We start from the raw sequence: 23,563 nt of genomic DNA, 5'->3' as shown, positions 1-23,563 counted from the left end.
GTGGCACTGAGGGGACCTCACCTAGGCTGGAATCCAGGATCCAATTCTGTTTAAGTTAAAAAGGCTAGAAACCTTATTTCTCTCTATTTACTAATTAATATTTGTGAATTGAGTATAAAGCCTCTAACATCAATTTTTATTTATAATATGGTGTAAAGGAAATTCTTGGTTCTCTTTGTCTATTCTGAGTTTATATTTGTAAAAAGGGAATCCTTTATTCTCTTTTCCTAGTTGGAGTTAAAACTTTGGTTAACAATGTTTTGAATTAATCAATAAAAGCGAATACACCCATTCTTAACCCTGAAGTAAGGGAAACTCTTACTATAGGAATTTATAACTCCAAAAGGAAGACGCTCTTACTTAACCTTAAGTAGGTGGAAGTCTGCAACCCACGTGCTAACTGGATAATAACTCAAAAATTTGTTAATCCTAGGAGGAGAGTTAGCATTTTTTGAGGTGACAATTCAATCCCACCTCAAGCCCCTGGGCAGGGCTGGACAATTTGGAAACTGTGATTGGCCCCTTTGAAGAAGGACAGGAACAGGAAACCACCATAAAAGCCACAAAATCCTTGGGTTGAGTCAGTCTGGTGAAGTTGAATCTCGTGGAGAGTGTCTCCTGGAGATAGTCTTTGAGCAAATTTCACTGGAGACTGTGACTTGGATAGTGGCTTCAACTTAAATTCTGACTCCTGGAATACTTTGTTGGGTGAGCGAAAAGGGCTGACTACTTTCCTAAAAGACTAGCTTCCATCTTGGAGGAGGCCTCATAGTTACTCACTACTGGCCCTCCTGGCTGCAGACTAGTGTAGGTATTATCTCTAACTTCTCTCACATTTCTCTACTTTATTGTTTCAACTCTATTTTGTAAATAAATTTCTGACTTGATATATAATAACTTCAGTGACCACACTCTTTCATATAATTTAAGTCCAATCACTAAATTTAACCTTTACAATGGAAACCATGAATTTGGTGACTGTTCTTCTCTGTGCCTTTTTCTGTGTTTTTTTTTGTTCTTTCTCTTCCTCTTGTGTGGGACTGAATCTTGAACAGTGAACCCCACCACGCTAATAAATTCTCAAACCTGGAGCTGAGAAGTCAAAGTATAAGATAGCAGTTTATTCTTTTGGGAAATAATGAGTCCAGTTCGACAAATTATTTGTGGGTCACAAACCAGAGTGAAAAAAATGGTTCTGGGAACCAGGAAGGTCAAAGACAAGCAGATATGAAGTTCTCTTTCTGATCAATGACAAAGTTTAATGATTTGGGGTACATACTTAATAAAGAAAATGACGTAGGCAAAGGATTCAGTCTCTTTTGCAGAGACAGTGGTTAGTAATGATTTACAAAATAGAGAAAATGTATGTAGATTGCCTCGGTGGTTCTAAACAAAGTTTTCTATAGTTGATAATTCAATATGTCAGTGTGTAACTATCTAGCTAAGTTTCTCATAGAATTCCTGCACCAGTGATTTCTTGGAAGAACATACAATATTTGGGGATGGAAAAGGTTTGTTTTTCTCATGCTCGGGAGCAGGCTATATGTTTGGCAATTCCTAAACTATAGCTTCCCAGATGCCGTGCAATCTGGAATGTATTGGACATTCCACAGCCTTGCTGAATGGAAGCCACTGATCTTCTTATGCTGTTCCCACATCTGCTCCCTTTTTTGTTTAAATCAGACAAATAAAGCTGAAGTAAGTACATGTTTGATATCAGTTTTTGCTTTCTGAGGTGGATGCACATGATGCCAACTAAAAATGTGTAATAGTTACAATTAAATTATGAGGCTATTAGTAGCTTTAGTAGCTTAATTAAATCAAAGTAGTGGTAGTAAAGAAAGAAAAATGTAGGAAAGAGGTAAAGAATTTTTTAGCTTACTGCCCTATATGCTGTTTGATGGACTGAAGCTCATTACCAACAGGGGCTCCCTCAGGTTCCAATCTCCAGCCAGAAGAGTGGGAGAGTGTCTCGCCAGAGCCTTGGTCTCACCTTTATAAGCAGTTTTCTCTACCTACTAGCTCTCCCACTTCACATCTCAGGAACCAATCATTGTTCCTTAATATGCCTGGCACCACCCAGGGGGACAATGCTTGTGGGATCAGTTTCTGTCTAGTTGGCTTCAACTTCCTTTCTCTGAGGGCCTGTCTGTCCATGCACATCTCCAAGATAAAGGATCTCCAAACCCCTGATTGATTACATCAAAACAAAGGGAGGGGAATTCCCTTATGACAAATGAAAGAGAGAATAATGATGAATTCTACAATTTCTGTTAGGGAAAATATAAATTCTGTGTGTGCGGCTAATTCTTTTAAAGCACTTGTGAATTGTGCTACAGCATCCTCTGGTGAGATGAGGGTGAGTTGTGTTTGGGACATAGCCAATACTTCTTGATGGAGGGTATGCAGGTCTAGGCTAATGTTTTTGTGGTACCATACTCCTAACAAATGTTGTACGATGCTATTCCACTTGTATTGGGAGGAATTATAGGGGAGTGGGGTGACACAAATTGATTTATATCCTCTTTGGCATTGTAGATGATTTTTCATCTTTATGCCTGTTATCTGTTCTCTTAAATAGAAAACTGCACCTTCTAAGGCATCACGTTGGGCCTGTAATTTTGAACCTATAATTTCTTGTGTTCCTAAAGCATGAGAAACATTTTCTGACATTTTATTAACATAAGTATGGCAGTGTATATAGTGTTGGTGAGTGACACTGTAGATGTGACTAAAGTGGCAATAGGGTCACTAGGGTGATAGCTCTTATAATGAGCCATCCTATAAATCTTTTAACTCTTTTGAGACTGTCCATAATCAATTGGAGGGCATAAACATTTGGATCTGAGTACCAAGGACCTGAAGTTTATACAAGAAGCATAACAAATGGTAGTTGTTTCAGGAACACAATCTGATCAGTTACAAGACATAATGGATGGAAAAATACAATTAGTGATCTTACAGTTACTACATGAATAGTTATATGTTTTAACATTATTTTTAGAACAATAATTAGCAATTATTAGTGGTCCAATAAGAAGTAGGTATGGATTGGGAACACATGAGAGGGGTATCAAAGTAATGGGGTCAGTTTCCCTTTTTTCATCTATGTATTCTAATGCAATTTTTGACCATGAATATAGAAGCTGCCAAATATATGGGTGGTGGACTTTTCCAATGAACAGCATAGGAGGGGGTCTATCCTCCTAAGGATATATTGCAGGATGGAGGGGATAAATACGTAAATCTGTATCCTCCCATCCCATGTCACTTGGGATGATCCATATGGTAGACCCTGGGTGAGGAGTGCCAGTCTCTCCAATACCTGTGCAGGTTCTAATGATCTAGGAGGGAAGCTATGGCCTGGAAAAAGATGGGTGAAAAGGCTAAGTTAGAATATAAAGATGCAGAGAGAAAATAAGACACACAGAGATAGTGAGTGGAATCAGTCTCAGCCAAACTGATTCACTGACAGATTGGCCAAGATGGTTTATTTAAAATGTAAATACACCAATGAGGTCTCAGATAACACAAAAAAAGGCACCAAGAATTTTTTTTACATCAACTTACACGTCTAATTACAAAAATAATGAGACAGGTGGCAAAACAGGTGTTGGTATAGGTGGCAAGGAGGAAGCTATCTGAAAGTACCACCTCCTTTGTTAAATGTCCTTCCTCTTCCTCCCAGAACCTAGTCAGAAATCTTTCCTGACTTTCAGCATTTCAATCGTGCATATTTAGATGGTAAAGTTTTGTAATTTGGGGGAACTTTTCAGACTGCCTGTTGCCTTTTGCTATGAGGAAAATTAGGACTTTGAACATTTAGTATAAGATAGCAGCCAGGCCTATCAAGCAAGTGCTGGAGAGTTCTAATCATGGAACAGTGAGAAGGGAAGGAAATCTCTTCCTAAGAGAGACTCTGGTATGGCTGAGACAGTTAGAATCTAGTTTTAACTATCTCTAGTGAAGAGCCCAGGAAAGTGGATTTGTCTCCTACAAGAAACATCTCTCCTGGAGAAGTTCAGGTTTGACAGTGAACTTAGCTCTGGTTGGTGGACTGGTTCAGCTCCCTGTCTTCATCTCTTTGTGGATTTTACTTGCTGTGGTCCTGTGTTCCTGAAAACCTTGGATCACCCAGTAGTGAGACATCTTTTTTCCCTTCTAACCTGCCAAGCTGGACCTGACAGCCTGTGTTATCACAGAGTAGTTGTCCCACCTTTCCAGTCCCTGGAGTTTTATCCACAGATACCTAGTTTTAGTGTGACCTTTTCCTATATCACCAGCCCTAAAACTCATTATTAAACTGGTTTTATTTACTTCCTGTGTCTTCCTCTATCCCAAGATAGAGCACACAGGTAGATACACTCCAAAACCTGAGTTTTCCTGACTAAACTGGTGACCAGTAAATTGTCAACTGCCATTACCAACATGAGTGTGTACTTTACCCATTACCCATTTCCCACATTCCCTGTGTAGGTGATCTCGTGTGTCATCACTTGTGGGTTTGTGGGAGTGGTCCCTTTTGTGTTTAATACCCTTGTGTGTCCTTGTTATTCCCATCTACTTATTTCACTTTCAAATTGCATCTACTTGGCATTCCTCAAATGTGAAAGGAAGTTTAATTTTTTATCCCAAATAATTTCAACCCCAATCCAATTTTTCTGATAGAATGATTCAGTATAAATCAATCATATGATTTCAGAATATAAGTAACATCAGTTCTTGAAGTAAGGTGATTATAAGCCACAGTTATGCATTCTGTGATTTGCCTGCAAAAATAAAAGCATATTGGGAAGTCTATAGTGAGTGCAGTGAGGTTATATGGATGCAAAACAGGAGTTATGTCTCCCAGAGGGAGACTTTGGAATAATGAACAATTTGTGTACACAGCTGGTGATTGGTGATGTCATGATACAAGATGAGCAAGGGGGTGAGGGTTCTGGGAGATAGTACCAACAGGTGTTATTGGTGTGGGCTGGTACAGTCACATCTCCCAAAGCTTAAGGTACCTGGCAAGTTAACAATGCAGACATTGCTAAAAAGATTAGGGAGGGATCAGTTTGTCTTGGATCTCCGTGTTGGGCTGCCACGAGTTGCTCCACTTCTTGGATCAGTCTCATCATCTGTCCATGTGGGTAGGTCATCCATCTTTGTCTGATGAGCCTAGGGAGAGAATGGATAGAGTGTGGTCTTTACAGAAAACTGTTTCATCTTTCTCTGAAGCTGTTCCATAGTATTGTCTCACAAGCCTCTCTAGAACCCAAATAGGTGTTGGAGAATCTGTTGGAAAAACACATTACAGAGCCTCTTCCCCAGAATAATATTGGGTGAGGACCTAGCCATTTATTAGTGAGCATGTCTTTCCACATTACTAGAGGGTGACTGGGATGTTATGCAGAGTAATATTTTTCTGCAGGGGATTCGCCCTTTTTGTCTGTATTCAGGAAGTTTAGAACACAAGTTGCATGTTTTAAAATGTGATTTTGAGAAGATGGCGGCAGAGTAAGAAGCAGCACTGCTCAATCTCTCCTAACCGAAGCATACAGGACTCCTCAAGGGGACATAAAAAAAGAATCCAAACGAACAAAGGGACCCCATAACAGGGCGCAGCATTGAAGGCACATGGAATCGGGGCATTTCCACACTATAAAGGGGTGAAATAGCTCTCACTAAAACGTGAGAGGAAGAAGCCCCTCCCCCACCCCCCACACCACGTACAACGCCAAGGCCAGCACACAAGAGTTAAAGCAGGTTTGGAGCACCCATTAAGTCACTGGCAGCTACAGGGCTTGTTCCTGAGAGCAGCAAGACTTAGGACCACAAGAGGCTAAAGAACACACACGGACTTTCTCGAGCATCTGCGCGGGTGAAGACATGGCCCTAGGTGCGGGCAAGGATCTCGAGCGCAGGCTTGGACCTCGAGTGGGGACCCTGTGCAGATGGGAGCGCGGCTGTGGAAGCAGCCCCTGAGACTGCTAAAGGAGCCTCGGGCAGAGGGGCAAACCAGAGACAACCAGGAGGCTCGACCCTGAGAACAAAGAGACCTGAGACCTCGGGTGCCAAGAGAGCGCAGACAGACCCTGAGTGTGAGAATAAAGCTGAGAAGGTGCTGGGCTAACAACAATGGCAAGCCAAAATCGGGAAGCCCAGAAGAGAAAGATTATCAAGAAGAACTCTGGAACACTCGACAACTTTTACACAGAGAAAATCCAGACAACAGAGGAGGACAAACAAGTAATCATATCCAAACCTTTCCAAAACAATGAAAACTGGTCACAAGCTATTGACGAGTTCAAATCTGAGATGTTGAGAAAGATGGAAGAGATCTGGCAAGAAAATAACAGTTTAAAAGGCAGAATTTTGCAATTGGAAAGTGAGGCTCAGAAATCAAATGAACTGATAAGCAAATTGAACACCAGAAATGACCAGATTGAAAAGGAAAACCAAAAGATCATAGCCTATCAAATTACAAAAAAACTTCTTTACTGAATTAGGAAAAACTATAACAAATTTCATTTAGAATAACAAAAGATCAAGAATATCAAGGGAAATAATGAAAAAAAATGTGAAGGAAGGGGCCCTAGCAGTACCAGATATTAAACTATACTATAAAGCAGCAGTCATCAAAACAATATGGTAAGAGATAGAAGCGAGGATTAGTGGAATATACTTGGGGTTAATGACATCAGCAAGACAGTGTATGATAAACCCAAAGAGCCCAACTTTTGGGACATGAATCCATTATTTGACAAAAACTGCTGAGAAATTTTGAAAACAATATGGGAGAGATTAGGTTTAGATCAACATCTCACACCCTACACCAAGATAAATTCAGAATGGGTGAATGACTTGAATATAAAGAGGGAAACCATAAATAAGTTAAGTGAACACAAAATAGTATACCTGTCAGATCTCTGGGAAAGGAAAGATTTTAAAACCAAGCAAGAGTTAGAAAAAAATTACAAAATGTAAATTAAATGGTTTTGATTATATTAAGCTAAAAAGCTTTTGTACAAACAAAAACAATATAGTCGAAATCAAAAGGGAAACAACAAATTGGGAAAAAATCTTTATAACAAAAAACTCTGACAGGGGTCTAATTACTCAAATTTACAAGGAGTTAAATCAATTGTATAAAAAATCAAGCCATTCCCCAATTGACAAATGGGCAAGAGACATGAATAGGCAATTTTCAGGTAAAGAAATCAAAAGTATCAATAAGCACATGAGAAAGTGTATTAAATCTTTAATAATTAGAGAAATACAAATCAAAACAACTCTGAGGTATCACCTCACACCTAGCAGATTGGTTAAAATGAAAGAAGGGGAGAGTAATGAATGCTGGAGGGGATGTGGCAAAATTGGGACATTAATGCATTGCTAGTGGAGTTGTGAACTGATCCAACCATTCTGGCTGGCAATTTGGAACTATGCTCAAAGGGCTATAAAAGAATGCCTGCCCTTTGATCCAGCCATACCATTGTTGGGTTTGTACCCAAAAAAGATCATAAATAAACAGACTTGTATGAAAATATTTATAGCTGTGCTTTTTGTGGTGGCAAAGAACTGGAAAAGGAGGGGATGTCCTTCAATTGGAGAATGGCTGAACAAATTGTGGTATATGCTGGTGATGGAATATTATTGTGCTAAAAGGAATAATAAACTGGAGGAATTCCATTGAACTGGAAAGACCTCCAGGAACTGATGCAGAGTGAAAGGAGCAGAGCCAGAAGAACACTGTACACAGAGACTAATATACTATGGTAAAATCGAATGTAATGGACTTCTGTACCAGCAGAAAGCAATGACACAGGACAACTCTGAGGGATTTATGGTAAAGAACACTACCCACATTCAAAGGAAGGACTACAGGAGAGGAAACATATAAGAAAAACAAATGCTTGAATGCATGGGCTGAGGAGGACCTGATTGGGGATGTAGACTCAAAACTACCACACCAATGCAACTATCAACAATTTGGAAATAGGTCTTGATAAAGGACACATGACAAAACCAGTTGAAATGTGCATTGGCCATGGGTGGAGGGAGAGTGGGGGGTGAAGGGGAAAGTAGGAGCTTGAATCATGTAACCATGTTAAAAATGAATATTAATAAATGTTTAAAAAAATTTTAAAAATGTGATTTTGAGATTTGTCAAATAAGTTAGCAAGCCAAGAGGCACTGTGTCTGCCTCTTTAAATTCAAATGGCTCTTTCCACAATTCCTTGTCCTTATGGCTTGTAAGGTATTCCAATTTTCAATAATAGAAAACTTGGCACAAAAGCCTCTAAAGGTCCAAGAGGTGTAAGCTGGAGCACTATCTGTTTTTATTTGTTTTTGTGTGCCCATCACCACAAAGGCATTAAGGTAGTCTGTGATGACATGCTTAGCTGCTTCTCCTGACAAACAGGTAGAAAATAAAAATTGAGAAAAAATGTCTATTACCAAATGATGGAACATGTGTAATATCCACTTATGAGACTTGTATTTTATGTTTGTCTTGTAAATTTATATTGTCTGTATGTCATCTGTCTATGATCAGTCTATGTTCTATGTTGCCAGAGAGGGTATGAAACACTCGGGATATGACTGTGTTGTCTTTATGTTGTCTGTCTGTGTACACAATGGAAGGGTTACACTTGGGAGAAAATAAACTTCAGATAAAAGAGGTGACCCTCTCTCTGCCTTCTTCAGTTTGATTGGAAGGAAATGAAGAAAACACACAGAGGCTGTTTGGGAAATTTAAAAATCAACATTTTTTATGAATTTGTGGATCTCCTAAACTCTAAGATAATTTAATTGGTTACACATAAAGGACAAACATATCTTCTCTTCCTTCCTTGATGGCCACAAGAAGGGAAGGGTAGAAATGATAAAGACAAGAAAGGGATAATTTCATCCCACAATTACAAAATGTCAACAGAGAACAAAGGCAAAAATATATGTTCAGCATTTTTTCTTCCCCCTTATCTCAAGTGGGACCCCTGAGGAAGGGAAGGAGAAAAGATCAGAAAAAAAAGGGGGTGGGATTTGATTACAACTCCATTTCTCTTATCCCAATCCTTGACCCAAGAATAACTTGATTGACACCTGACAAGGAAAGAGGGCACTCTCATCTATGGATGTTTAGGGAGTGCCAGTACATTGAATTCAGAGTAGAAGTGATGGCAAACCTATGGCACAGGAGGCAAAGATGACAGAGCCCTCTCTGTAGACATGCCTACAGTTGCCCACTAGAATTCATTACTAGAGAGCCAGAGGGACTCCAGGCAGAGCTGTTTCCCTCTAACTCTCCATGCACCTGAGGACATTTCTCAGATGACCTCCTTCTTTGCCTAGCAGCCCAATGGGAGCTCTTCCTCCCTCCCCTGTCTGGGTAATGCAGGGGGTGAGAAGAGGAAATCATACCCTGAGTGAGGTTGCAGAGATGGCAGCCTGTTGAATCTGTGGTGAAGGTGATTCCCATGGTGGGGTTAGAGAGGAGCTAGGTTTGAGGGGAGAAGAACTCATGGATTGGCACATACCCAGAGGGGAGTGGAGGGCTAGGGCCACTCTCATCTCCCTCTCCACATGTGCCTCTCATCAATTCCCCCCCTCATCTTCCCAGGAGCCCAATGGGAGCCTTTCCTCCCTCCCCAATCTGGGGTAAGGGTGGGGGGATGAGATAGGGGTGTGGTAGCATGACACTCAGTCTCTGTGGGAGTGGGCATGGCATTTGAGCATGGGGGGTGAGGTAGGGATGGAGCGTGGTACTTCATCTCTAAAATGTTCACCATCATTTGGCTAGACAATAGGGGTTAAATGACTTGCCCAGGGTCACACAGCTAAGAAGTGTCTGAGATCAGAATTGAATCTAGGACCTCCTGTCTCTAGGCTTAGCTCTCAATCCCCTGAGCTACCAAGTTGCCCTGAACCCAGTTTCTTCAGTGTCTAAGCCTGGAACACTATTCAATGTGCTACCTAAATTCCTCCCTACCACATTAATCTTAAATTTCATCTTTAATGATGACAGTCTTCTGCTCAGTAAACTTCTATACTTTTCCTTTGAAGTCTAAGCATGAAATCCAAACTATTTTGCCTCTCTTTCAAGATTCTCTATAATCTAGCTCTGTCCTATCCTGTCCAATTTATTTCTCTTTAATCCCCACCATCCACCCTCTGACCTAGTCAGACTAATTTCCTCCTTGTGCCTTACCTAGAGGCAAATAGTCAATTCCACTTTTGTTACCTACTGCCTTTTTCCCTTGGATGGAATGCTGTTCTTTCTCTCCTCTTTTGAGGTAAATTCTTTCTACCCAACCTTTCCATTTTCATTTAAATCCTTTTTTCATTACCAATCTGCTTCTTAGTAATCCATCTTTCACTCTGCCTGCTTCCTCTTAAATATCTAACCCAAGATATCTAGTTCCTGATTCCTATAATAAAAGTCAGTTGTATATTCATTTGCTTCCTGATTAAGATATTTGAATTTAACTAGTTCTCTGGTTTTGAGGAACAAAACTTAATACATCACCCTGGTTTCACATAATAGTATATAGTTCTTGGTTATGTTTGGGTCCAATTCCAAGTCTTTTAAAGGGCACTTTTTGGCATTCTCATATTGAGAATTATTAGTAGCTGCAAGGAAGGCCTGTCTATCCCCCTCAGTAAGGCATACATGAGATCCATTACATCAACCCAACTTGGATTCTAAGTCCTCAAAATATTTTCAAACCCCCTTCTTCACAAAAAAGTAATCCACATCCCTGAAGGGGAGGTGATTCCTTATTGTTACTGTTTCTCTATCATTATACATGGTAATTTCCCTCAGAGGAAACATGCCTGTATTTGAGGTTTCATTAGTTTCTACTACCAAGTCTGGAGTTTTGAGTAGAGACGTAAAAGAAGACAGGGGGAGTGAAAGGGGTGGAGAAGGAGGAAGAGAAGAAGGTGAAGGAGGAAGAGCAGAAGGAGGGGGAGGGAGAAAAGGTAGAGGAGGAGAAATGAGAGGAACAGGAGAAAGGCGAGGGGTGGAGGAGAAAGAGAAAAAACAAAAGAAGTGATGGGGAGGAGGAGGAAAGGGGAGGAAGAGGAAGGGCTAAAAGAGGAAGGGAAGAGGAGAGGAGCTAGAGAAGAAGAAAGGGTAGGGGAAACAGGAGGAGGGAGAAGAGACAAGGCACAAACACAAGGAGGAATGGAGACAGAGACAACAACAATGGTTGTGGCAGGGGAGAGGGGAAGGAGGAGAGCTGAAAGATATAGCCCCATGAGGAGAGCCAGATCATCTTCAAAAAGAAATAAAACAAGGATAGGAGGAAGCTTAACAGAAACTTTAAGAGAATAGGAGTATGTAGACATTGGCTGAATAGAACTATCAAGGAAAGAACCCCACACAAAACAGTAAAAAATACCCCAGGATTATCTTGTATAGCCATCTTTAACTCCTTTAACACTTTAGTCAAATGAACCATATCTAGGCCATGAGAAAATCTGTTTTGACCAAGATTTACAGAAATAAGTTGCTTCCTTTCTCTTCATTCATGGTTCTATGGATATCCTCTTCCCATGAATTCAGCACCTCATTCAGAGGACTGTCTTTAAGGATTCATTTTGGAATTGTCTTCAGGATCCCTGAAGCATTGTCTAACCTTAAAAATCCCCAAGAAAGAGAAAAAGGGGACAAAAGAAAAAATTGGACTTTCTAATCTTACTGTAGGGCTCACCCTTTAAGGTCACACTTTAAAACTTAACTTTAAATCTTTTTCTTTTTTTAAACCCTTACCTTCCATCTTGGAGTCAATACTGTGTATTGGCTCCAAGGCAGAAGAGTGATAAGGGCTAGGCAATGAAGGTTAAGTGGGAAGCTGGGAAGTGTTTAAATCTTTTTCTAAAGGAGCTCTCATTTTAAATATCTACTTTAAATTTCATTCTTTTTATTTTTATTTAAATTTTTTTATTGAGGAGGACTAAATATCCTTGTTAAGCTGCAATGCAGTCTCCCTGAACCATCCTAAACACTGGGTAATTTTATTTTTTTTTTTAATTTTAAACCCTTAACTTCTGTGTATTGACTTATAGGTGGAAGAGTGGTAAGGGTAGGCAATGGGGGTCAAGTGACTTGCCCAGGGTCACACAGCTGGGAAGTGTCTGAGGTCGGATTTGAACCTAGGACCTCCTGTCTCTAGGCCTGGCTCTCAATCCACTGAGCTACCCAGCTGCCCCTGCACTGGGTAATTTTAAAGTGAAAATGGAAGTAAAAAAGAAAGTTGTATTCTTTCCTCTCAAATGACATTGATCCCTCACTTTCTGGGGCTGAGCTAAAAGCTTTCCACTCTCTTACTTCCATAGGCTAACAATCTAATTGAAAAGAACTCAGGATTGAGACCTCATCAAGCTTATCCTGTGTTGTATCTAAGGAAGATGGAACTCAAAAAACAATTCTATTTTTTGTAAGCAACTTTTGTGAAAAATTGAGAGTGAATGGTTATAATCTATGTCCTTCTTCTAAGAAGTTTTTCTTGAAGTCTCTTTAGCCTGCACCTCAATATTTTCAAGAATCTGGATGGAAGTTAATATTTCCCCTTAGACTTTTTAAAATAAAAAGTCTCTTAAAAGAAAATCTTTGACTTGTCCACTTTAAATTCCAAAGACCCTGAGGTGTGCAGTAGTTATGCAGTTTAAAATGTTCCAAGTCCTGGTAGACTACAACTCCCAGGACTCCCTACCACAGCTTCCTCAGACACTTCCCACTTTCTATTTGGAAAGTGTCTGAGAAAGTATAAGAGAGAGGCGCAGGTGCTTTTGGTGCCTTTTTTTGAAGAAACCTTTTTCCCCCACCAACGGAGGGGCACCTTTTCTGGAGAACCCCTCAGAGATCTACTCCTAGCCTTTTCCCTTACATAACTTTTCCTAACTAAAATAAACCCAGCTATTCTATACCCTTAAGTTGTTTCCTGATCTTTATTGAGCTCCAAAGGGCTCAGGTCAATTACCCCTACCAGGGCTGGGGGATGCCCTGGCTTCCCTTCCTCTGTCTTCCCTTCATCCAGCTACCTTCCTTTCCCTATCTTTCCTATTTTTCCCTCTACCTCCAAAATTCCCTTCTACCATTTCCATATTGTAAATAAAAATTGATGTTGGAGACTTTAATTTATAAGCATTTATTAGTAAATAGAGAGAAAGATAGAAATAAGAATTCCAGTCTAAGTTAAAGAGGATTGGATCCTGGATTCCAGCCCAGGTGAGGTCCCATTGACACCAGCCCTTGCCAGGGATTATAAGTGTGTGGAGAGAAAAAAATGAATTTGTTCTTCTCAGGATAGACCTCCATCCTAGACCCCATTAGGGAATGAAAGACTGTTTAGAGTTTCAGAACAAGAACTCAAGGGCATTTGGTTATTCCCACAGGCCCAGGGAGTTGGGAGGCCTCTTATCTCAAGGAAGAAAACCATTCATTAGGCTATCCTACCTTCTCATCTCCTCTGACATTTAGAAGCCCAAGGACCATTCTTCTATAACCTCACACTCTCCACCCACCCACCCATGGAAGCTCATGATGAAGCTCATACTATATAACTTCTTGTTTTCTAATTGGGTAGACTTTTGCCTCTGGAGTGTAATTTTGACCCCCAGACAATAGGGTTTTGGACAGAGGAGGGGTGGGTGTCTTGAGTCAGGAATCTATAAAATGCTTGTATCTGCACTCATGTCTTTGTCATTGCCATTAAGATAGTGTCCCCTTTCTCATGAAGAAGAATAAAGACTGCACCTTTGTAGTATACAGAATTGGGGTGATATAGTTTTTTCTAGCTTTGGCTGAGTTCCAAAAGCTGTTAGAGGTTTGGAATCTTGAGGAAAAGGCAGTTGACTGGATCTTCCGTGGAGGGAGGTTGTGAATCAGCCGAGCTGCTTTGATTACCTAGCTTTAATATTGAAATTTAGCCTAGCTTTGATATATTTACTTAAGAAATTATTATTTTAGATAAACCCTTTGTATCTTCCTTCCCATTACCATTCCTGTCTTCCTTCCCTTACCTTATATGTCTGTGGAGTTAATAAGGGGAGTAATTAGAGAGGAGTTAAATCTGTGAAGAGTTACCTGATTGACAGCATTAGTTATAGTTAGTCAGTCATCATTTATTCCCTTTAGATAGCAATAGCACTTTGTAAAGCTGAGTTTAAAGGCAGGTCCTTACTCAGACTCCATCTTTACTTCCCTTCCCCCACCTGAGGTTCCTGAGACAACTGATAGGGCTTCCTTTGATCCACCTTGCTAACAAACATCCTTCAAACAAAATAAACCCTTTTGTGTTTCAACTGCCCTATTAGTGTAATTTGTCTGTTAGTTATCAAGAGGGAAGAAGAGGGAAAGAGACAACATACTCTGGGCTCAGAGGGAAGCTGGGCATCCATCTTGAAGGAAGGTGTTACTTCAAAACAAGTCCCTTCCTGTGAAATTAACTAAGCCTGTTGTTAATTTCAGTCTAGTCTATTTCCCTCAGCTTGTGTTTGAGTCTAAGTCCCAGTCTGTAAGCCTGCTGTTTGTCTGTTTAGTTTAACTTCTCTTCTCCCTGAAGATCTCTGTTTCCCTTCTGGGTTATACTCCTGACTTCAGACCTATTATACCCTGAATCTCCGTTAGTCCCAGCCTACCTGTAACAGAGATTACATACTTAGCAAGTCTCAAACATCCTCCTTTCAATTCCCTTATCCCAAACACCTTTCCTCAAATTACTTACATTACACCTTATACTATTCACTCTGACTCCAGATTTGTAATTATAATTTCAATGGGTGGTTATTTTATTTCATCCCACTCATCAGCCACATAAATATTTGAGAACAGAGACAGAGAGAGACAGAGAGACAAAGTGCCAGATCAGGGAGAAAGAGAGGAGCAAAGAAAGGGAATGAGTTTCCTACACTGGCTTTTCAAAACTAAACTCCTCCCTCTGGATCCTTCCTTTGGCAAATGGCTGCCATATGTTAGACTTGCTTCAATAGGCCTTCAGACATGTGACTGACTGCCATGGTGAGTCCTTTTGGAATTGGACTGGGTTGGAGGTCCACTAGATACTTAATTTGCACATTTCCTAGTCACCATGTCCTTGTGCTTGAGAAGGTGAAAGACTGCCCCTAAATACTCCCCCAACGCAGTCCCTGAGAATTTGCCTAGAAACCACAATCAGCTCTAAAGGCAGCGCCTCAGGAGAGGTGGGAGCTTGATGGGTGCCCACTGCCTGAAACCCGGAGAAGTATCTGTGGGACTGCAGGGAGGGAGCCCCACACTTCCATTCCTGGGAGGAATAATCTGACTGAATGGAGATCTTTTGAGTGTGAACATTCCTCACTAATGATCTCACAAAGGCAATCCAAAAGAGGCCCATAACAGGATTTATTCTGAACTTAGCAGAAAACCAAGAAAGGAAAAACTTGAGATCATTGTCCAGTCTGATCCCCAGGATCTGGGCTCAAGTTTCTACAGTAGCCACAGCTGTCATACAATGAGGGGCCTGAAATGCTCAGCCTAGCCTTGAAAGCCCTCCACAGCTGGCACATGCCTATATGTTCCTGCCCTCGACAGCCTCTAGAATCCAGTCCTCCTGGCCTCCTGGCCCTTCTTTCTGGCACCTCTCTAGTCCAACTCTGTTTCTCTGAGCTGGTTGCCTCCCAGGCCTGCAGGGGTTCTCCCTCCCATCTTTTTAGCTGCCCTGACTTCCTTCAAGGCTGACTTCCAATCTGATCTTCTCTAGAAAGTCTTTCCCAGTTCCTCAGCTGCTAGTGCCTCCCCCTGAGGGAGATTCCCAATTGATTTATCTCCACTATCTGTCTTGTTTGTGTATAGTTGCTTGTATGTTTTCCCCCTCATTAGACTGGGACTTGCCTGGAGAGCTAGAAATCTGCCTTTGTTTTTCGGTTATATTCTCAGCACTCACTTAGCACAGGTCCTACCACACAGTAGGTGCTTCCTAAAAGCTAATGGACTGACTGACCTGACACAAAACAGAATAATTCCCCTCTGGCTATATGATGTTTTTGATTTCTTGTGAGTTTACTTCAATGAGGAGAAGAGCTGAGGCAAGTGAAAAGAATGATGAAGAAGGCAGAGCAAGTTTGATGTGAAAAACTGAAAAAGGTCATGAATCCTCGCTCAGACATGAATATATGCCCTGAGCTGAGCCCAGCTGCCAATTCCTGACCAGCTGACCTCTCCTTGCAGGAGAGCCACCTAGACCTTCAGACCTATTTTCTCTTAGATTATTTGAGATCTGTATTCTTCCATAATTGTGTTCCCAGGATTCTCAAACTCAGATCTGGGAGGTGAGTAGATGCAAAAAAAAAAACAAAAAAAAAACAGCCTTTGAGCACCAAAGAGTACATCCTAGGGATTGCCCCAGAGAAAGACCATAAAAAGAAGCTCCCACTGCTATAATGAGTTTGGATGTTGATTGCTATAAAAGAAAAGAGCAGAATTCCATTTTATGCTAGAGGGTTATATATTTTCTTTAGATATTCATTAGACAACAGATTACAGGAGGTATGTGTACAATGTAGATGCCTAAAGGATTTCAAAACCCAGAGAGGTGACACTTTCTGGTGTGAATCAGCATGCCTAAGACTTGACAAGGCCTTCAGGAGAATGGAAATCCAAGGGCATGTTCACATGGCTGACAACCTCCTGTTGTTCTGAATTCCAAAGAGAGAATCATTACTTGAAGTGAGGACAAGTTCCATTGAGAGGTGATGACTTTGGCAGCAAAAACAGGAGGAAGTGGAATTGCTAACCAACAAGTATTTTCACGACACACTTCTTAGAGGTATTTTTTTTCTCTACAATACTGTGAATACAAGACTTCTCGTCAAAAACGTGCATACATTTATCTTTGTCATATATGGCACCTCTCCATATACCCCTATTAGAAGAAAATTGGACAAAGATTAGGGTGGACTTAGGGGAACTGATGGACTTTTAAGACTCTTACCTTTATTCTAGACAGCCTCTGATCATGAACCACCCTCTCTCTGCAACCACATCCTGAGCCATCCCAATTCTCCCAACAAGTATAGATGGAGAGCCCAATTTGTGCTGGGTGCTAGTATATTCTAAAGCTGACAGTTAAACACCAAACTTATGCAGAGTCACATGGCTAATAAGTTTATGATCTGGGAGTTGAATAGAAAAGAACAATAGAACCCAGATTACAAAATGAAAAGAACCTATGTACAAACCTGTATTTTTTTTAACATAAGAAATCCCAGACTGAATGTTCAAGTGACATAGCCAGGGTCACAGAGAGTCTCAGCTTATGATTTGAAATTAAAATAGAAAAGTATTATAGATTCTAGATTTAAAATATGAAGAGACCTTAGAAGTCATCAAGTCTAAATCTCTCTTCTTCTTTCTTCTTCTTCTTCATGTTTTTCTTTTCTGACTTCTCTGACATTTCCTTTTACTACCCTCCTCCTTTTTTTCTTCCTCCTCTCCTCCCTCCTCCTCATCCTTTTTCTCCTCCTTCTTTTTGACAAGTAATGAAACTAAAACTGAGAACAGTCAGGTAACTTGGCCAGGGTCACGCAGATAACCAGGTGATGAACTGAAATTTAAACAGAAAAGTATTAGATGCTACATTCAAAAAGGAAAAGACTTTAGGAGTAACCAACTCTATACTCCTCTTTTTTAAGAGGAGGAAACAGAGACAGGTAGACATCAAATGATTATCTCACTGTCACGCAGATATGTATGTATCTCAGCAAATGTTTGAACTTAGGCCTTTCAAACACCAATCCCAATGCCTTATACATTATTTCCACTAGGGAGGTTAAATTAGTTTTTCTATAGCCTTCCATGATGGAATCATATACAGAATATCATATTCCATTCAAACAGTAACATGATAGGAAGGAAACTGATTATCTGGGGCATATCTACAGGAGAACCAAAATGTCAACAACTAAAATGTTCCCTAAAAGGATCAATAATGCAGGAAATTCAGTCCAAGAAGGGAAATGTTTGGCTCAGGGAAGAGAGAAAAGACTTGCTCAGCTTGCTTGGCCTCAAGGGGTAGAACTGGGATCTCTAGATGAAGGTTTAGAAGAGTCTGTTTTGAAGTGCAAAGTGAAGAAAGCTTCCAAACCCTGAAAATTCTCCAGAAGGAGGAGGAGTTACCCTCACTAAAGAACTTCAACAAAGGTAAAATGGATACTTATTAGGCGAGGGCTTCTAGTTCCCAGACCAATTCTACTCCACAGCCCCAGAAGGTCCTTCCAACTCGGAAATGCTGTGAATTCATGTCTGTACAATTAGGATCTGCTTTGAACTCACTTGCCACAGCACGCAATTCCATGGAGCATACATGTACATTCCAGACAGGTAAAAGGATTCCATGTAGTGTTGAACTGGTGAAATACACCATCACGATCTTTTCAACCTAAGACAGGACATTTGGCAAATCTTCTAATAAACTGCAAATAATGCCTCTAGGAAAAAAATTACCAAATTCCTAAGGTTGTCTTGAATGATACATCAACACATCCGAACAATGGAAAATCTGGGCCATTTAAAAATAACACTAGAGTCTCTAGAACCAGCTCTTCCCCTAACCTGTACACCCCTGTGTGGTGGGCACAAGTCCCCAGGGATGGGGCGGCTGGACTGAGGAGAGAAGCCCATGATGATCACTCTCCTGCTGCTCAAGACTGTCTTCCACAGCCCATGATGATGTGCTCTCCTGCCCCCCATGCTCTAGAACCACAAGGAAAGGGTCAGTAAGACCTATGAATGAAAACAGTGAGATCCATTTCTCTCATCTGTCTGAAGAAGCCTTTAAATTCTGGAAGCTGGTTTTGTCTTTTCTTTTTCTTCTTGTTTTTCACTGAAAAGACTCAGTATTTTTTAAAACTACAACAAGCTCAGTCTTTAGGACACTGGAGGTGAAGTCATCAAATTTGGTCTCAGACACCCCTGACAAGTCACTTAGCAACTCTGCCTCACTTTCCTCATCTGTTAAATGGGGACAATGATAGCTTCCCAGGGTTATTGTGTGCATCAAATGAGAGAATATTCAAAAAGTGTTAAGAGCTGTTAAGCACAAGGATAACAAGACATAAAACAGTACCTCAAAGTCAACCAACCCAGTTAAACCCATGTCTCTCTGGTCCCAGCCCCATTGACTTACACAGCTAGAGAGGAACTTCTAGGTCAGTGATTCCAACATTCTCGTGTTACAAATCAAGAAACTGAGGCCTTGACAAAACCCTGACAAGACTTGATTTGTTCTTATCCACCAACTAATGGCATCTGCCTCCAAATATCCATCTGATGTCCCTCTGAGTATATTACCTCCTGTCTCCAGAGTCACTCACTTTTCTGACAGGAGAAAAAGAATGCTGTGTAGCCACTGACCAAGGCACTTTTGTCTCTATTTGCTTCAGCTTCTTACACTGTAAAATGGAGATGATAATAGCACTCACCTCCCAGTGGGGGTCATAGGGATCAAATGAGATAATAATTATGCCTGGCACATAGTAGATATCATAAAAAGGTTAGCAATTATTACTGCTTTTGACTATTGAATATTATCACAATAAAGCTGCTATTATTAAGAATAAACACATTAAGGGTTTGCTATGTGCCTCAATAGATAGAGAGCCAGGCTTGGAGAAGGGCAGTTGTAGGTTCAAATCTCACCACAGACACTTCCTAGCTGTGAGACTCGTGGCAACTCACTTAATTAACCCCAATTGCCTACTGCTCTTCTCACTTGGAACCAATACTGAGTATCAGTTCTGAAACAGAAAGCTAAGAGGTTTTTTTAAATAATGATTCTCAATACAGTTTGTCGTCTATGCTTTAGAAACAAAATTGATTATCGCATTTCATCTTATTTAGAAGACTTTTAAGGATTTTTTTCTTTTCATGTCCATTACTATACTACTTATCCACATTATTTTCCTGCTTTCTTTACTCTGCATCATATCATTCAAATTTCTCCACATTTCCCTGCTTTTGTCATATTTGTCACTTTATAAAGGCTCTTAATATATCATCTCATTCACATGCCACAGTTGAAGTCAGATCAGAAATATGAATTCTTGTACTTGGAATAGATTTCTTTGGAGAGAAAAGAGGTTTGGGAAAGAAGGAGGGAAATCAACAGGGAAGGCGATGCTGACACAGAGTAAGTACTGCCTGACGATGGGTCCAGGTGTATTGGGGGAGTGGGTAGATTCCTGCTTGGGTACGGATCCAGGAAAGGGGCTTTAGGGCAATGAGACTTAGGATATGGTACACCATGGTAGGAATTGTGCCAAGTGACCATTTACAATTGAGTTTTAACAATAACATGTCTAAGATTTAATGGATAGTAGGAGGCTGCGGGGGAACAACTGTCTCTAGCAAGGCAGGTGACCTACTTTTCTGGTTTTAGCCTGAGATTGTTAAGCCTGAGATTGACAAATGATATATAGGAGAGGCAGGACCAGAACTCTGGACTTCATGGCTCCCAGGTGAGCTGCCCATCCATTATATAATGCTGCCTCTCTTCAGGGAGCCCATGAGCAAAACCAGCAAGCAGCCCCATTAATCACTGGCAGCTTTCAGCAGGAACCCAAATGCTCAAATCCCCCAAAATCAGCAGGTTCCTTCCCTTCCCTTTCCAACATGCACCTGTTACTTACCATGGTGTCTTAGCAGCCTCCCTCTTCTACATGGCTCTTGATCCTACAAGAGTCAGGTCAGGATTATATAGAGGATGATTGGAATCATTTCGCAATAACATTGAAGAGGAAATATAACATATAAAAAAGCAAATATTATTGGATAAACTGAGGGCAGGTTGCCAAATAGAATGGGAGACTATGAATTATTCAATGTATTATGGACCCACTCTCCACCCTCACTTAAATTGTCCTGTCCTATGCCTATAAAATGTTAAAATGCCATTATCACCACACTGTATTAAAATGATAGTCTCACATGGTACAGGATTGTGACTCTGACTATGCTTTGAAGGGATGTTTTATGAGAACATGGTCACCCTTCATGGTATGGCCATCAACAACTTAGGAGCTTCTCTCCAAACATTCTATACTCCTCTCTAATAATCCACAATTCATTCTGAGGAAAAGATTCCCTAGATCCTATTTCCAATTTCGTACCTCCAATGAGGCTTCTGTCCCCAATGTCTATTCCTGAAATGCTTTTCTTCCTCACCTTATGCTCTGGAAAACCCTCCTTCCTTTCAAGATACACAAATAATCCTCCCAGAAGCTCTTCTTGATTTCCTCCTCTCTGAGAACGAATATATTCTTTTGGCTATGTATCCTGTGGTATGTAGCCTTGAGTATGCATATGACCATTTTGTGTGTCTCCAGTATTCCTCCTCTTAGAATGTGAGCACCACCAGGGGAGGAACATTTTAGGCTGTAGATGCTTCTGAGGCAGTAGGTGCTTCTGGGTTTGAAGGGTTCAGTCAGGAAGATCTGAATTCAAATTTGGTCTCTGACAAATGATGTGTGAACTGAGACAAATCACTTCACCATCATTTGCCTCAATTTCCCCAACTCTAAAATGGGTTTAATAACCACACATAACTCACAAAGTTTTTGTGAGCATCACAAAGCAAAACACAAAGACTTTGGTTTGTGCCACACAGATGGGTTTCCTGGGCAGCAAGCTGAGGACTGGGCACCTCAGAGGAGGGAGGATGGATAGAGAGGTTAAGATTAGGAATGGAGGCAGAGTCACAGAGTCAGGGCCACTTGGGCCCTTGTTTGGCCTTAGAGCTCATCTTCTCTGTGCTCTGTTTCACTGGAAAAGTTCCATTATTTCTGCTGAAAACCTCTTCAAGGAAGAGATATGCCACAGCTTCAGGAAGCCTTTAGAAGCAGATGTAAGTACTTCCAGCAACCACAAGCATCAGAGAGCTTCCAGGGCCCTCTGTGAGGGCTTCCTGTCTCTGTCCCTCGTTTTTCTTTCCTCCTCCCCATAGAAATTACCCTACAGACATGCAGCCCTGCCTCTGCTGTGCCAAGTCCAGCCTATACCATCTCTCACTGCTGCTGATCAGAAACTTGGCTCCTTTTCTGACCACCAGAGAGTTTTTCTAGAACCGTGTACAACAGCAAACATTGATAGAGCAGTTTAAGACTTACAAAGCTGTTCATGGGACACGTCATTTTATCCATACAAAAACCCTGTGAGGCAAGTCTCCTTATTGTGCCAATTGCACAGACAGGGAAACTGAGGTTAAAAACAATTTACAAGCATTAAATGACTTGCCCAAAGCTACACAGCTAATAACATATAATAATAATAACTACTTGGGCAGAGTTTGAACTCAGGTCTTCCTATCTCCAAAAACTCCCCTGTGCTACCTTGCTGAGTGAAATACAATAGGAAGGCTGGTATCTAAAGCTCTCCATTGCCTACTTTTGCACCTTGGTATCTAGTGCCCAGATCACTTTCTCCATGGCTTAGGAGTCTCTATATTTCTTAGATTCTAGAGGAAATGGCCCTGCTCTGTTGTGTCTCCAAAGTCACAGAGTTCCTTTGGAAGGTCTGACAGTCTAGGTGGCTCTCCTGCAAAGAGAGGTTAAGGCTGATCCAGACCTTCCTCTGGTCAGAGTTTGGCAGCTGGACTCAGCTCAGGGCACAGATCCATGTCTGAGAGACGGTTGATGATCTTTTTCAATTTCCCACTTGAAACTTGCTCTGCCTTCTTCATCATTCTTTTCACTTGCCTCAGCTCTTCTCCTTACCGGAGCAAACTCACCAGAAATCAAAAACATCATATGGACAGAGGGGGATTATTCTGTTTGCTGGATGCTCAGTCAGTCTATTCACATTTAGGAAGCACCTACTATGTGCTAAGAACTGGGCTAAGTGAGTGCTGAGAATACAAAGCAAAACAGACAGATTTCTGGCCCTCGAGGCACCACCCAGTCTAATGAGGGAGAAAACATACAATCAACTCTACAAAAACAAGACAGACAGTGCAGGATAAATTGGAGCTCTCCCTCAGAGGGGAGGCACTAGCAGCTGGGGAACTGGGAAAGGCTTTCTACAGAAGATGGGATTGGAAATGAGCCTTGAAGGAAGTCAGGGCAGCTAGAGGTAGAGGGGAGAAGCCCTGCAGGCCTGGGAGGCAGCCAGCTCAGAGATATAGAGTTGGTCTAGAGAGGAACCAGAGAGAAGGGCTGGGAGGCCAGAAAGGCTATATTCTAGAGGCTGTGGAGGGGCCAGCTATGGAGGGCTTTCAAGGCCAGGCTGAGCTATTCAGGCCCCACATTGTTGCCAGCTGTGGCTGCTGTAGAAACCTGGTCCAGATCCTGGGGATCAGACAGGACAATGACCTCAAGCTTCCACTCCTGCATTTCAGTAAGTTCAGAGTCAATCATGTTATGAGACTATTTGGACTCTGTGAGGAGATGGTGCTTGAGGAATATTCAGAAGGAATCTCTGAAGTAAGGTAAAGTAAGTCACTGACCAGAAAACCTATTTTTCCCTGGGGAAAGTAGAAATCAGAAATGAGCTTTCCTGTGAAGGTCAGTCAGCTCAGAACCAAAACAACACAGTAACTCCCTT

The 23,563-nt window shown here is 41.2% G+C and overlaps 1 protein-coding gene across 1 annotated transcript in view; it reads right to left on the bottom strand.

Annotated features, from left to right (window-relative positions):
- Nucleotides 1-23,376, bottom strand: part of LOC123234374 (beta-microseminoprotein A1-like) — a 164,416-nt gene extending 141,040 nt beyond the window's left edge. Inside the window, exons 1-2 of the mRNA XM_044660278.1 lie at nucleotides 23,266-23,376; nucleotides 18,581-18,721 (exon numbers count right to left, since the gene is read on the bottom strand). Of these exons, the coding sequence (XP_044516213.1) occupies nucleotides 18,581-18,721; nucleotides 23,266-23,376 (252 nt within the window). The remainder of the gene's footprint in view (nucleotides 1-18,580; nucleotides 18,722-23,265) is intronic.
- Nucleotides 23,377-23,563: the final 187 nt, after the last annotated feature.

The sequence above is a fragment of the Gracilinanus agilis genome, chromosome 2, assembly GCF_016433145.1.
Source record: "Gracilinanus agilis isolate LMUSP501 chromosome 2, AgileGrace, whole genome shotgun sequence".
In the NCBI taxonomy this organism is placed as follows: domain Eukaryota; kingdom Metazoa; phylum Chordata; class Mammalia; order Didelphimorphia; family Didelphidae; genus Gracilinanus; species Gracilinanus agilis.
Note: the sequence above shows the minus strand (reverse complement) of the source record. Positions and strands in the feature narration are given on the sequence as shown.